Here is a 15,374-nt window from a genome sequence, read left to right on the forward strand (position 1 = left end):
GCCAAAACTTCGAGTACCATCGTAATTCTCTCGTCAGTCCGCATCGAAAGATATATATGTGTTGACCTTGAGAAGTCAAGGTCAAAGGTTGACCTCAGGTCACGTTGCATCAGGTCGCTTGACCTCAAGGTCACGTGATTTCAAGGTCATCATGCATATCATTCGATGCGCCTTGGCGAGCTGAACCGAATGAGACCATTTGTGCGGCTGTACCATTTCTATGTAAGGATTTATTAGCAAAAAACGTTTGGTAACCTTTGATGACGTCACATGCTCTTACAGTTGACCAATCGGAAGTAAGGCATCAAATTAGTCAAAGTTGGTCATGAATCATGTCATTTATGGTACAATTGACCATGAAAACTCGGCCGTCCCAGCATAGTGACCATGAGCGCACCGGCCAAGTTGCCCCACTAGTCCCGGCCAAATTACCCCATATTGCCATTCTGAATTTTTTTGTCTATAAAGTCATCGCGGCTTTACGGAATTAGATAAAATTGCTCTTGGAACCGCTGAACACCCCCAAGAATGGCGCTATAATGTCTGAATTCGTTTTTAGCCCAAATACTACATGTTATACAACTTTATAAACAGAAGTAAAAGTTACCATTTTCTGATGAAATTAACGTTTTATTAATTTTGAATAAAACTACGAGGGGCAAAGTTTCGACATTTGTCCTCCAGTTACTTCTACCCATGACAAATGAATAGAGACTAGAGTTATTTCACTCACTTTTATTAGACATCGTACAGGTGGGGGCGGCCAATTTACACCACCGGCCAAATTACCCCACTCTCCCCTACGTTTTCTAAAAAAGCGGCCAAATAACCCCAACCTCCCCTACATACAATTTGTACGTCGTACTCGTACCTTACAGTAACCGCGCTTATACAAGATGGATAGAGTTGTTACGGAGCGAGCGAGCGAGCGGAGTCTTTCCTTAGATTAGCGGAAATTCCTGAGTATGAGCGGACGGCCGGCCGGCCGTGCGGACGCTTTTGCGAGGCTTATATCTCAGCAACCACTTGGCCGATTTACATGCGGTAATTTTTGTAGGGTAGCTTCATTCCTTCTACTAAGTATTGGACTATTCCCGATGCATGTGGGTGACCCCTTATGCACGTGCCACGTGCAAAACGAAGGGGTGTCAGTTTTGTAATAGTTGCAATATCTCGGTAACTACTTGGCCGATTGCGCTTGAAGTTGGCATGTAGGTAGGCACCCACTAGGCAATGCATATCCATTATCCATGTGCCAGAGTTGGGGTGCTGCTGCACGTGCGCACGTGCAGGGGTCGATTCCAGATCTCGAGAACAGCAAGACCGATTGCGCTCAAATTTGGTACGCAGTTAGGGACCGGTTAGTAGGGTGAAGTGCAAAAGTCAGTTGGGGGCCCATTTTGCACGTGCGCACGTGCAGGGTGCCGCTTCCAGATCTCGAGAACGGCTGGGCCGATTGTCCTCAAATTTGGCAAATCGCTGGAGACCGGGTGCTGTGCACACGTCAGTTGGAGATACCCCCTCACAATTTCGCACGTGCAAGACCCACCCTCTCGCTCGCTCCGTTAGTCGCCCCAAAAGGCGTTATACTGGTATTGTAAGCTTTACATGCCACGCCGATCTCTTTTCAGCCTTCGCCTTGTCGACAAAGGCCGCGCAGAAATGCTACAAATAAAGGAATGAGTGGTGGTCACGAAGAATGTATTGTCCGTCAAAGAAGCTGGACATTATTCACAAATCACAGCGCTACGACACTGTACCAAACAGCGGCACTCCTTAACTCCTATGTAGAGGCGGATAGTTTAAAACACAAATACTAAATCACCATGTGTTGCCATAAAGACACAAGATATGACACTCACACGGGTAGCCAAGAAGCTCACAAACGAGAACCACAGCTACACCTTTTTACGGCTAAATACAGACATAGTGCACGCAGCTCAGTAGGTAATAGTGCAACCGATTACGACAGATCGCCCAGACCATGGCATACTGTCGGAATCGCCCGCACTATTACTGAAATGTGCGCACTGCCGCCCTAAATTGGGCGTAAAAAGATGTATAACACTAATATATCAAACGTATGACGGCAGCCGGTCATGCACTTGTCGGCATATTTCAGCATTGCATTTCGCCAATCAAACCATTTACCGCATCAGTCAAACCTGTGTAATTATCAAAACTGTGTACCAGTTAAAATCGAGTTTTGCGTCAAACTGCTGAAACGTTAGACAGAAGTGGCAGCAGTGCGGTTGCACTTCGCATGGGTACGCATGTGTTTGGTGAGATGTGCCCGTTGAGTGAACCGGGCCTGGCTGTGTGAGCAGTCGTACGGCCGCTCCCCCGTGTGGGTCTGCATGTGTTTGATGAGACTTCCTCGTCGAGCGAACCGTGCCGTGCAGATGGAGCAGCCGTACGGCCGCTCCCCACTGTGAGTCAGCATGTGCCTATTGAGGTGTGACTGTCGAGTGAACCGTGCCGTGCAGATGGAACAGCCGTGCGGCCGTTCCCCCGTGTGGGTACGCATGTGTTTTGTTAGGGTAGACCGTTGAGTGAACCGTGCCGTGCAGATAGAGCAGCCGTGCGGCCGTTCCCCCGTGTGGGTACGCATGTGTTTTGTTAGCGTAGACCGTTCAGTGAACCATGCCTTGCAGATGGAGCAGCCGTAAGGCCGCTCCCCCGTGTGGGTCCGCATGTGTGTAGTGAGATGTGACCGTAAAATGAACCGTCCCGTACAGATATCACAGCGGTGCGGCCGCTCCCCAGTGTGAGTCCTTCGATGGTGTTTCATGTCTGTGGACCTGTCGGTCGAGTAACGACACCGCTCGCACTTGAATCTTCCGCTCCTGCCCAAGTATTTGTGACTTGTCTTCACGTGTCCGTCCAGATGTTGCTGTCCCAGACATCGGAAGTCGCAGTGGGGACATTGGACCGAGCCACTGATGCCTGAAGAATACACAGAAAGAAGAAAGGCCTTTGAAAACGTTCCACGCCAAACAGGTCGCACATACACTGGAACAATCACGACGCCGAGAGAAGACCCAAGCAGCTCGTGGTCGCGTTTCCAGGTCACCTTGGTGGGCGCAGTAAGCGGTGAGCGGCTATGTGGACGCGACAAGCCATCAACGCCCATGAGTTGATCGGATCCCTTTGTCGTGCGAAATACAGCATTCACAAACGGAACGCTGGGTTCATAAAGAATAGTTCCCCTGCCATTTACTTAGCGTTTTCTTTTTCATACATAAACAATGCAAACCAATAGCAAACACAAAACATTGACATAGGTAGTAACACTACAATGTAGTGAAAATTGATAAATACTGTTTACTTTGCCATGGCAATATTTGTGATTGCACACAAAATACCATAATAATAACCCTATAGTTTATGTAGTACGCATTACGTAGGTATAACTTCATAAACGTGTCTTTGCGCAAGCTCAGCACATTCATACATACCTACAACAATGCAACTTTCATATCAGCCTTTGGCGGCACGTAGTTTGGGTAAGGTGGCACGGCAGAAAACACTCAGACAGGCTTAGAGGTACAGACAGCACGTATCAACAATAGCCGTGTTTATGTACACGATGAAAAGAGTCTAAAAATTTGCATAGGATGTCGACCTACGTGAGACCGGCGCCTTGTCGACAAAGACTGCGCACACGGAGTGCTTCAAATTATGGATGGAGTCAAAGCTCCACAAAGAAGCATTACTTCAATACAACCGTACATTCTCAACAAATTATAGCCCTACGGCGCTATAAGAAAGCGACGCTCCTTACCTCCTATGTAAAAGGGGGCTAATTAAAAAACACCACTGAGTCACCCTGAAAAAGTATACAGAAAGCAGATATGACACGGGTAGCCACGAAGCTTACAAACCAGAATCACAGCTAGCACACTAACATCAAACGTACAACGGCGGCCTGTCATTACTTGTTGGCACTTCTCGGTACTGTACAGGGTGTCCCAAAGTTCGTTCTCACCTTATATTTGTATGTAAAAGAGTACATTGCGTTTTAATATGTTTATGACCCCTCAATGTGCTCGTCATTTCATAAGCAAACACATGAATACATGCTGCGGCATGCCAACTGGCATGTTTGGCAGCATAGCAGGCTTGAAGTTAGCCAAGACTGACTTGACATGCGCCGTGAGCTCGTCGAGGCTGGAACAGCGCTTCGCTTCGACGAGCCTCGATTTCAATTTTTACAATAGATTTTTATGAAATTTCCATCCGATGAGGTGCCTGGCATGTGGTCTTGCCACAAACGCCCGTCACAGTCTCCTTGCACTGCTTTTAAGCTTTGCTTGACCTCTGTACTGATGCACTGTCTTGCTTGAAGATGGACCTACGACCTCCCGGGTGTCATTTTCTCCTCCAAAAATGTGTTCATACTTGCGGTTCGAGTTAAGCTAGAAGGCTGAAACTCCTCCTAGATCTTCAGTTCTTGGTGAAGCATTCTGCGTCCCAACAGTGTTTCTGGAGTATCAATCGCAACCTGCTCAGCGTCTGGACGCATATTACCCACATTACGGTGACCCTGGCCTTTTGCATAGGAATAAAGCGGGATGACACGAAGGCCTCTACCGTCGCCCATATGGGACCGTTTTGGGGTTGGACGGGTGTTTTATCTCGAACACGGACTAGGTAGTCCAGATGACCACATTGATGTCATCGGCCCTCCAGTTTTTTTTTAGCCTCAGGCATAACGAAACAAATGTTTGGCCATTTTAAGACATTCTCGACTGTTTTGCGTCCTCCGGAAGTTTAAGCCCAAGTGACCGTGAGTTATGTACCCCGAAATAATACTCTTAGACAGCTGGTAATCCACCCTGAAAATCCTGCTTACCAACTTTCTAACGCTAAGACCTTTTTGACGGCCACTTTGGCGCCACATATTTTTGGCCACATGGCTCACTCCTGAGAGGTGACAAAAATAGAGCATAAACTTGCAGCGGTTGACTCCCGACAAATCATCGGCGTCACTTGCTGACTGTGCGTCCAGTTAGCGACAGACATTGGCTACAGACTGGATGGCCTCAATCACCCTCAACCGTCGTGAATGGCCCAGTGCGGACTAAATACCGAGACGTTCCCGTATCGGAGACCTCTATGCTGCGGGGTAAGGCGCCTCCACAGAAGTGAACTCTCTAGCAAAAAAAATATTGTCTAGACGAATGAGTTACCGTGAAGCATATTCACAGTTGCAATGGCAACCCCAAAAGCTAAGTTCCAAAATAAATCCAGTGAGGCCTTAAATAAGAGAGCCTCTTAAAGAAAAATATAGGTGAGAAGGAACTTATGGGACACCCTGTATTTCGCCAATCAAACCATTTACCGCATCGGAGATACCTGTTATTCTCCAACCGTGTACCAGTTAAAACCGTATATTGTGTCAAACTGTCGAGCCGTTACACAGGAGTAGCAGCAGTGTGACCACTCTTCGCGTGGGTCCGCATGTGTCTGGTGAGAGTTGCCCGTTGAGCGAACCGTGCCGCACAGGTTGAGCAGCCATACGGCCGTTCCCCCGTGTGGGTACGCATGTGTTTTGTTAGGGTAGACCGTTCAGTGAACCGTGCCGTGCAAATGGAGCAGCCGTACAGCCGCTCCCCTTTATGAGTTCGCATGTGTCCAGTGAGGGTGGACCGATGAGCGAACCATGCAGTGCAGATGGAGCAGCCGTAAGGCCGCTCCCCCGTGTGGGCCCGCATGTGTGTAGTGAGGGCGGAGCGTGTAGTGAACCGTGCCGTACAGACAGAGCAGCCGAACGGCTTCTCCCCAGTATGGGTGCGCATGTGTGCCGTGAGGTGTGACCGGTTAGTGAACCGGGCCTGGCAGTGTGAGCAGTCGTACGGCCGCTCCCCCGTGTGAGTCCGCATGTGTTTGATTAGACTTGATCGTCGAGCGAACCGTGCCATGCAGATGGAGCAGCAGTACGGCCGCTCCCCCGTGTGGATACGCATGTGCGTGATGAGGTGTGACCGTTGAGCGAACCGTGCAGTGCATATAGAGCAGCTGTGTGGCCGCTCACCAGTGTGGGTTCGCATGTGTCCGGTGAGTTTTGACCGTTCAGTGAATTGTGCCTTGCAGAGGGAGCAGGCATACGGCCGTTCTCCCGTATGGGTCGGCGTGTGTGTGGTGAGAGTGGACCGCTGAGCAAACCGTGCCGTACAGATAGAGCAGCAGTGGGGTCGCTCCCCCGTGTGAGTCTTCCGGTGACGTTTTATGTCTGTGGACCTGTCGGTCGAGTAACGACACCGCTCGCACTTGAATCTTCCGCTCCTGCCCAAGTATTTGTGACTTGTCTTCACGTGTCCGTCCAGATGTTGTTGTCCCAGACATCGGAAGTCGCAGTGGGGACATTGCACCGAGCCACTGATGCCTGAAGAATACACAAGAAGAAGAAAGGCCATTAAAAACGTTCCATGCCAACAGGTCGCACATACACTGGAACAATCACGACGCCGAGAGAAGACCCAAGCAGCTGGTGGTCGCGTTTCCAGGTCACCTTGGTGGTCGCCGTGGGCGGTAGCGGCAATGTTGACGCGACAAGTCATCAGCTATCCATGAGTTGATCCGTTTGTCGTTCGAAATACAGCCATCAGAAAGGGAACGCTGAGCTCGTACAGAATAGTTCACTTGCCCTTTATTAACTATATCACAGGGTCAGAAATCCGACCCAACTTAACCATAAAGTGAAGGGCCTATTTGACAACACCAAGGAATAAAAATTTGAAAGATAAAGAGAGGACAAAACGCAATCAATTTTTTCTCTAAGGAATGTCTCTATTTGGGAAAACTCCACCGTGGCACGCACGCCTCCCGTATTCCACACCACGACCAAAATAAAACATACATGATAATGATACACAAGGTTGCATTAAATATTTTCTTTACATTTTAATACAAAGCAATACAAATAAATAGCGAGAAAAACACGCGTTGAACAAGTACTAAAACTTATAAAAAGCCGAAAATTGTTATGCACGCGTTTATTCGAACATGGCAATATATGTGCTTCAACATGAACACCATAACACTAAGACACATGTAGTAGGTATTGGTAAGTAGACATGTGTCCAGTGTCCTAGGAAGTGTCAGTACATTCTTCAATAGAGCAATGCAAACAATGCCTTTAGTGGCACATAATCTGCCGAAGGCGACACGACAGGAACACCCCGTCAAGCTTGTAAAGTTGTAGGTACAGACAGCACATAGCAACAGTAGCCGCCATTATGTACACGGGATGAATAGAGTATAAAGATTTACACAACATGCCAACCTACGTTAGACCGGCGCCCTGTCGACAAAGACTGCGCAGCGCACATAATGCGGAATGCTGCAAATACTGGAGGGAGCCAAAGCCGTACAAAGAAGCATTACTTCGATATAACCGGACGCTCTCAACCCATTAATGCCGGAATTTTTATTTTTTATTCTTAACCCTCGCCCGTATAGGGGGGGGGGGGTCGAACGGACCCCCCCCCATGGTTTTTCGCGAATAACTCGCGTAAAAAGCGGCCGATCGCGACGAAACTTTCAGTACCCTCGCGTTAATCAATTTTACACCTACCCTGAAAATTTCATGACCCTGACCCCAATGACCTTTGACCTGTGACCTACTTGTCGAGACCATGTTTGGCCGGAATCGCGATTCAGCGCATGTCGGCTCGCATTAGCCGCGCGTTTGCAGTCTTTTCGTGGTTTCAAGCGTTCAAACATGTGATATGATGTTGCCCCCATGCATTAGGGTGGGTATCAAGGTCACCTGAAGGTCAGGTCAGGTCATTGACCTTTGGTGACCTCGGTTCACTTTTTCGAGTTTTACATGTTTCTAGGCCAGTTTTTGGAGCTGAATTCGAATTTAGCAACCATATGAACATTTACTAAGTAGTGTTGGTGCCTTCGTAACATGTTACGAAGCTGTCAGAGGCGGTTGACACCTACTAGGAATACCCGGCAGGACCCCTACTGGTTGACCTGACCTGACCTGACCCGACCTGGACTAAATGCATAAAGACATCATCTGTGATCAAAACTAACATGATATTCGTGATCAGCGCCCCGAAAAACCCCAAAGCAGACACACTTTACGACGTTATAACAGGTCCCGATTTTCCCGACTTTTGGGTCATTGACCTGACCTGCAAGGTCAATCAATGACCTAGGACCTTAAAATTAAGTATCATCGGCTTCCTCTCGTCACGGGCAACACGCTCGTTTTTTTCCGCGAAGCTCTAGCTCGATCAGGGGCGAAACGGCAAGGAGGGGGGTCCAACGGACCCCCCCCCCCCCTTATACGTTCGCGGCTGGAAAAACACCAATACGGGCGAGGGTTAAGTTATCCTTAACAAATGTTACCCACATGGGTCCCAGTAAAAAAAAAAAACTGCAAGCTTTTAAAAACTGTTCCATCGGTTCTCAAGTTATGGGCATGGGCCATAAATGACCCAACCGGCATTGGTATAGTCACAAATGGGAGTTATCACGAAAACTGATTTATCTAGATACCTTATTGTGTATATTGTATAAGTGCATACCTACTGTATGGCGGTCTCAGCCAATCAATATTAAGACGCACTGCACGCACAGAGAGAGGAGAGAGAGAGAGAGAGAGAGAGAGAGAGAGAGAGAGAGAGAGAGAGAGAGAGAGAGAGAAGAGAGAGAGATAGAGAGAGAGAGAGAGAGAGAGAGAGAGAGAGAGAGAGAGAGAGAGAGAGAGAGAGAGAGAGAAGAGAGAGAGGAGAGAGGAGACTGGAGAGAGAGAGAGAGAGAGAGAGAGAGAGAGAGAGAGAGAGAGAGAGAGAGAGAGAGAGAGAGAGAGAGAGAGAGCCTGTGATGCCCCTGGCAGGCCTGTGGTGCCCCTGGCGGGCCTGTGGTGCCCCTGCTATGCCGCTGGTGCCCCTGGGTCCTGGCATGACTGTGGTGCCCCTGACAAGCCTGAAGTGCTCCCAACAGGCCCGTGGAGCCCTTTACAGGCCCAAGGTGTCCCTGCGAGGCCGTTGGTGCCCCTGTGAGGCCGGTGATGCCTCTGCGAGGCCGATGGTGCCCATGGTAGGCCGATGGTGCCCCTGGCAGGCATCTGGTGCCTCTGGCAGGTCTGTGGTGCTCTTGCTAGGCCGATGGTGCTCCTGCAGGCCTGTGGTGCCCCTAACAAGCATGTGCAGTGGTACCCCTGACAGGCCCGTGGTGCCCTTGCTAGGCTTGTGGTGCCCCTGTCAGGCCTGTGGTGCTCCTGATAGGTCGGTGGTGCCCCGGGCCCCAAGGGGGGGGGGGTCATGAGTGACCCATGTGATGTGCGGATCCCCTCCTTCGGATCCGCCACTGTGATCTGATCACAACCCCCAGAAATAAATAATCGTATAATCATCAGTTGCTTCCATTGTATTTAACATAGGTACTGAGTAAATTGATAACACTATTGCCGGCTGGGTCATTTATGACCCAAGGATATTTATTGAGGAACAAAAGTTATCCGGTGACGAGAAGAGAGAGAGAGAGAGAGAGAGAGAGAGAGAGAGAGAGAGAGAGAGAGAGAGAGAGAGAGAGAGAGAGTGAGAGAGAGAGAGAGAGTGAGAAAGAGTGAGAGAGGAGAGAGAGAGAGAGAAGAGAGGAGAGAGGGGAGAGGAGACTGGAGAGAGAGAGAGAGAGAGAGAGAGAGAGAGAGAGAGAGAGAGAGAGAGAGAGAGAGAGAGAGAGAGAGAGAGAGAGAGAGAGAGAGATATAGAGAGAGAGAGAGCCTGTGATGCCCCTGGCAGGCCTGTGGTGCCCCTGGCGGGCCTGTGGTGCCCCTGCTATGCCGCTGGTGCCCCTGGGTCCTGGCATGACTGTGGTGCCCCTGACAAGCCTGAAGTGCTCCCAACAGGCCCGTGGAGCCCTTTACAGGCCCAAGGTGTCCCTGCGAGGCCGTTGGTGCCCCTGTGAGGCCGGTGATGCCTCTGCGAGGCCGATGGTGCCCATGGTAGGCCGATGGTGCCCCTGGCAGGCATCTGGTGCCTCTGGCAGGTCTGTGGTGCTCTTGCTAGGCCGATGGTGCTCCTGCAGGCCTGTGGTGCCCCTAACAAGCATGTGCAGTGGTACCCCTGACAGGCCCGTGGTGCCCTTGCTAGGCTTGTGGTGCCCCTGTCAGGCCTGTGGTGCTCCTGATAGGTCGGTGGTGCCCCGGGCCCCAAGGGGGGGGGGGTCATGAGTGACCCATGTGATGTGCGGATCCCCTCCTTCGGATCCGCCACTGTGATCTGATCACAACCCCCAGAAATAAATAATCGTATAATCATCAGTTGCTTCCATTGTATTTAACATAGGTACTGAGTAAATTGATAACACTATTGCCGGCTGGGTCATTTATGACCCAAGGATATTTATTGAGGAACAAAAGTTATCCGGTGACGAGAAGAAGGGCAAAAATACACATCATACTTTTCAGACAAATTTAAATAGGTAGACGATCATTCAACAGATAGTAAATTGCAAACATAATACAACATTACTTTTTGGGACGGCGCGCCATTGCCAGTGACCGTCGGCTGTGCAGTCCCGTCGTCTTTGGCTCCAGAAACTTCAGTGGACGAGCTCACACCAGTTTTATGCCGCTCCGACGCTCGTCACTAAACCCACAAAATCGACAAAACACACGCGCAAGTTCATCAAAGTGCCACTTGCCTCCATTGAGAAGAAACATTAAGATTTTGCTTTTGCGTCATATATGACCCAAGCGGCATTAATGGGTTAAAAATGGCGCTTCGGCGCTTAAAATAACGACAGTTCCACAGTCCTTTCCCCCTATGTAAGGGCGGCTATTTTAAATACACAATCACTGAATCACACTGGATTAGTACAAACAAACCAGATATGACATTGGTAGCCACGAAGCTCACAAACGAGAGTCACAGCTATAACACGAATAACTAACGTACAACGGGGGCTGGTCATGCACTTGTCGTGAAGCCTCAGCACTGTGTTTCGACATGCAAACGATTTACCGCTTCGGTCACTCACAGCTTGTTATTCTCACCAGTGTACCAACCACTTCAAAACGTATTTTTTGTGTCAAACTGCCGAACCGTTGCTGATGTAGAGGCAGCCGTGTGGCCGCTTTTCGCGTGGGTCCGCATGTGTCTGAAGAGATGTGCCCGTTGAGTGAACCGGGCCCGGCAGTGTGAGCAGCCGTACGGCCGCTCCCCCGTGTGGGTCCGCATGTGTTCGTTGAGATATGCCCGTTGAGCGAACCGTGCCGCACAGGTTGAGCAGCCGTACGGCCGCTCCCCTGTGTGGGTCCGCATGTGTTTTGCTAGGATGGACCGGTTAGTGAACCGTGCCTTGCAGATAGAGCAGCTGTATGGCCGCTCCCCAGTGTGGGTCCGCACGTGTGCAGTAAGATGTGACCGTTCAAGGAACCGCGCCTTGCAGATAGAGCAGCTGTATGGCCGCTCACCAGTGTGGGTTCGCATGTGTCCGGTGAGTTTTGACCGTTCATTGAATTGTGCCTTGCAGAGGGAGCAGGCATACGGCCTCTCCCCAGTGTGGGTTCGCTTGTGTCTGATGAGGTGCGCCTGGTCAGCGAATTGTGCATGGCAGAGGGAGCAGGCATACGGCCGTTCTCCCGTATGGGTCCGCGTGTGTGTGGTGAGGGTGGACCGCTGAGCAAACCGTGCCGTACAGATAGAGCAGCAGTGGGGTCGCTCCCCCGTGTGAGTCTTCCGGTGGTATTTCATATGAGTGGACTTGTCGGTAGAGTATTGACACCACTCGCACTTGAACCTGCCGTTCCTGCCGATGTGACCGTGACTTATCTTCACGTGTCTGTCCAGATGTTGTTGTCCCAGACATCTGACGTTGCAGTGGGGACACTGAAGTGTGCGACCAACACCTGTGAAGCACATTGAGAGAAGAGCGATGTCGACAATGTTTCTGGCCAGATATGAAAAATCAGGCTAAAATGATTTCATCCTGGGTGATACTCAATATAAAAAAAATGAAGGGCATGCATCGCTTCCTTAGTAGCGATGCATTAGTTGTCGGTGAAGCGGGATTAGGGCGCCAGCTGTGCCGTCCGCATCTGGACGAAGAAGTTTGAAAGCCACTGAAGGTACTGACCGATGCCTGACATGCGGTAACGACGTAAAGAGACGTCGAGGAGCGGTGGTGGAACAAACAGTCACCAGCCGATAAACACGTAAAGGACAAGATCGGTTGGCTGACACAGATGAAAATTGAACGGCCACAAAGGCATGGGTGCCGCAACACCCTATGAAATGTAATGTCCCCAAACGCAAAGATGGCTCAAGACCCCCAGGTTTTTGATGCAGCTCCTCAAAATGCAGCAGCTTGCATAAATTCCAACAATGCTGAACAGATGGGCTAGACTTCGGATTGAGTAACATGATGTGCCCCACTCGATGTCAATAAAAATGTTGTGGTTCTTATTGAAAACTTCGACAATATGGACAATATGTTCAGAAAAAAATGTTGACATTCAAGACTACCCGACACGGCATTCAATGCCACCATCACGCTATCTGCACAGTCATGAACTAGCGTTTTGTTCTTGTCAAAAAGTTTGGATTTCCGTTGCAAATACAAACTTTTTACATTTCATCCAACATGGCCACAGGCAAGGCGATAAATATGCACTACGTGGCGTCACGAGAGAATGCTGACGTCATGGTGCAAACTTCTTCGGGAGTAAAAAACTGCATCTATTTGATAGTTTTAGACATTGAAATCTTGCTTCGTTAGACTGATCCTGAATATTACGCAATATCTCAAAACAATTAAGTAATTAAAAAGATTGGATACCTCATAAAAAGGGCACAGGTCACACGATGACATCACGAAAAACGAACACGTTGCAGGTATGCCAGTGACTACAGCCTGGTCACCGGCACGTTGTTGTATTGATATTACCAGACTTTGTCAAGCAAAAACAAACCTTTTAACTTCAACAACATAAATGCGCTCGATAGTTTTCGAGAAAACCCTGCTGACAGGATGTGCCCCGTGACACTATCTGCCCCAATCTTCCCTACCCATCGGCCGTCAACTATTCAAAATCATTTTAAAAGGTAAAATCGTTCCCCTCAGCAGTCCTTTAACCCGGCAGTTGCTGGGGTATTTCGCCACCCACCGTTTGCTGGGGGGGGGGGGGGCGTTAAACGCCCCCAGCCGATAACTCGAGAACCAATAGGCGCAGCGAAACGCACGAGGCGGCAAACGAAAGAGCGCGACAAGACGCTTCAGATGAGTACTTTAAAGTTGAATTTTGAGGTCACAGGTCGGGTCAAGGTCAGGTCAAACACCTGAAATCGGGCTTTCAGTAGCATGGACTTCAGGACTTCGCAATGGGCGCCTCTCGCCATAAACTCTGTCAAAACGGTGCACAATCCATCCTATAAGGCCTACAAGAGTGTAAGCTCCATATAGGGGTCAGTCAAGCATAGGTCAGGGTCAAGGTCAGGTCAACCGGGTAGGCACATATCCCCGAAAATCAAAACTGATATTCACAGCCTGTGACACATGTTTTATAGGTAATTTGGGGCGTAGAACACGATAGTGACATTCATTTTATCATATGTGTACGTGTTTGGCTCAAAAACTTCAATTTAAGAAATTCATGTATCATGGTCGTGAAGTAGTCACGAAAAATTGCCAAGATTCACTTCAAGATTTTGGAAAATGCGGAACGATAATCAATAATCGAAGATAGCCATTTGATTGATCATTGTATTGGCAGTCTAATGGCGTTTACGGCATGTCTGTATGTCTATTCTGTGATTTTATATGATTTTTTGAACATATGCCGTTTTTGGTCGAAAACTCAGAAACCATGACGTCACTAAAACCTCGATATCTCAAAAATTTTCCGACCGATTTTTTTGAAACTTTGTCACAATAAACTTCAATCAATTTCCTACAGCTACCCAAAATTTGGCGCGCCTGTGGCGCGCCGTTTTTATGCTATGGCCCGGCGAAAAAAGTGGGGGCGTTTAACGCCCCCCCCCCCCAGCAACTCGCGGGTTAAGGATATATACCAGACATGTGCTTGGATCCGAGAGCTGGATCTTTGATCTCAGTGGATCTCTCGACAAAATAGAGGGGTTGGATCTATGATCCGAGTGGATCTCTCGACAAAATTCAGGGGTTGGATCTATGATCCGAATGGATCTCTCGACAAAATTTAGGGGTCGGATCTATGATCTCTGTGGATCCAGCGGGCAAAAATTTGTGGAGGACCTATGATCTATATGGATCTCACGACAACATGTAGCCAATGAAACCCTTATCCTACATAATTGTACACCTTACAGTGCAATACAATTGAGAATTATCACTTGTGGACATGGTTATTGGTTAAGACCACTTGTAATCATTAGGTGTCATCATTAAATTTGAATTTAAATAAACAACATTTGTACTACATTTAAAATAAACCAAGAACATGCATATTGCTACTTTTTGTGACCAATTGTAACTTTTTCACGACAGCACTGATGACAATCTTATCAACAAGCTACAGCCACTTAAATTCAATGAACAAACAGGACAGACAGATGCAGTGGCAGCAGGGCACTGCAGATTTTCATTTTGGTCCCATTCTTTCCATGCAACGCCAGTAGGGCTAATGTTAAAATGCCAAAATCTATGGGGGGCACTGTACCCTGGTGCCACCCCCCCCCCCCTGTTCTGCCGCCTATGGACAGATGTTAGGAAATCAAACCTGGAAGCCAAATAGGTCAGTTTTGTTAAAAATAATCCAGCAATCCACTTCTGCCAGGTATGAAATCCCAATCCAGAATGTTCGTATGAGCTATTAGTATGTGCAACACAATTTCGATTTAGTAAGAATAGCAACCAACCTCTAATACTTTCCTAATAAAATTACAAGTTCAAAAATGGCATCGACTTCTTCAGATTACCTACTTTTGGCATCGTGCCACGGCCTTGGTGCCACGTGTGGTGCCATGCTGTGCTTTTGTTATGAGAGAGCCTCCCAAAAGAAGACAAACGAAATTCACAGCTCACGTTTTGGTAATATGGTTTTATTACGTCATTATCGTTTGACCAATGAAAAATCTTAATTTGACCAAAACCGTAATGATTCCAAAAGATTCCCCGTAATAGACCCTTTAAACTAATGACGTAAGATATTGTTTTTCTTTTGAAAAGTGAATAAAATAAAGATGCAAGACGCACACCGCTCAAGGCCATGTAAAACCATTTCAGCTTACGTTTACGTCATTAAATTCAACGCTACAAAGATGATAGGTATTTACAAACAATCGTATCGTAAAATTATGTGAGGCAGATAAAATAAACATTCTTCAAAAAAAAACTCCAGACTTTTGAATTTCCAGTTTGATTTTTTATTT

At 48.3% G+C, this 15,374-nt stretch overlaps 1 protein-coding gene across 5 annotated transcripts in view; it reads right to left on the reverse strand.

Moving 5' to 3' along the window:
* Positions 1 to 15,374, reverse strand: part of LOC122389343 (histone-lysine N-methyltransferase PRDM9-like) — a 33,731-nt gene that overhangs the window by 4,983 nt on the left and 13,374 nt on the right. Inside the window, exons 11-12 of one of the 5 annotated variants that reach the window (XM_043381256.1) lie at positions 6,179 to 6,388; positions 1,988 to 2,946 (exon numbers count right to left, since the gene is read on the reverse strand). The exons of 1 other annotated variant lie outside the window; for it this stretch is intronic. In XM_043381256.1, coding sequence (XP_043237191.1) covers positions 2,228 to 2,946; positions 6,179 to 6,388 — 929 coding nt within the window. In that variant the 3' untranslated portion in view covers positions 1,988 to 2,227. Of the gene's footprint in view, positions 1 to 1,987; positions 2,947 to 5,339; positions 6,389 to 10,276; positions 11,876 to 15,374 lie in introns of those variants that run through there. 3 more of the 5 variants (XM_043381258.1, XM_043381255.1, XM_043381257.1) reach the window with 3 other exon arrangements.

Source organism: Amphibalanus amphitrite, unplaced genomic scaffold (assembly GCF_019059575.1).
Source record: "Amphibalanus amphitrite isolate SeventyFive unplaced genomic scaffold, NRLGWU_Aamphi_draft 000355F_arrow, whole genome shotgun sequence".
Classification (NCBI taxonomy): domain Eukaryota; kingdom Metazoa; phylum Arthropoda; class Thecostraca; order Balanomorpha; family Balanidae; genus Amphibalanus; species Amphibalanus amphitrite.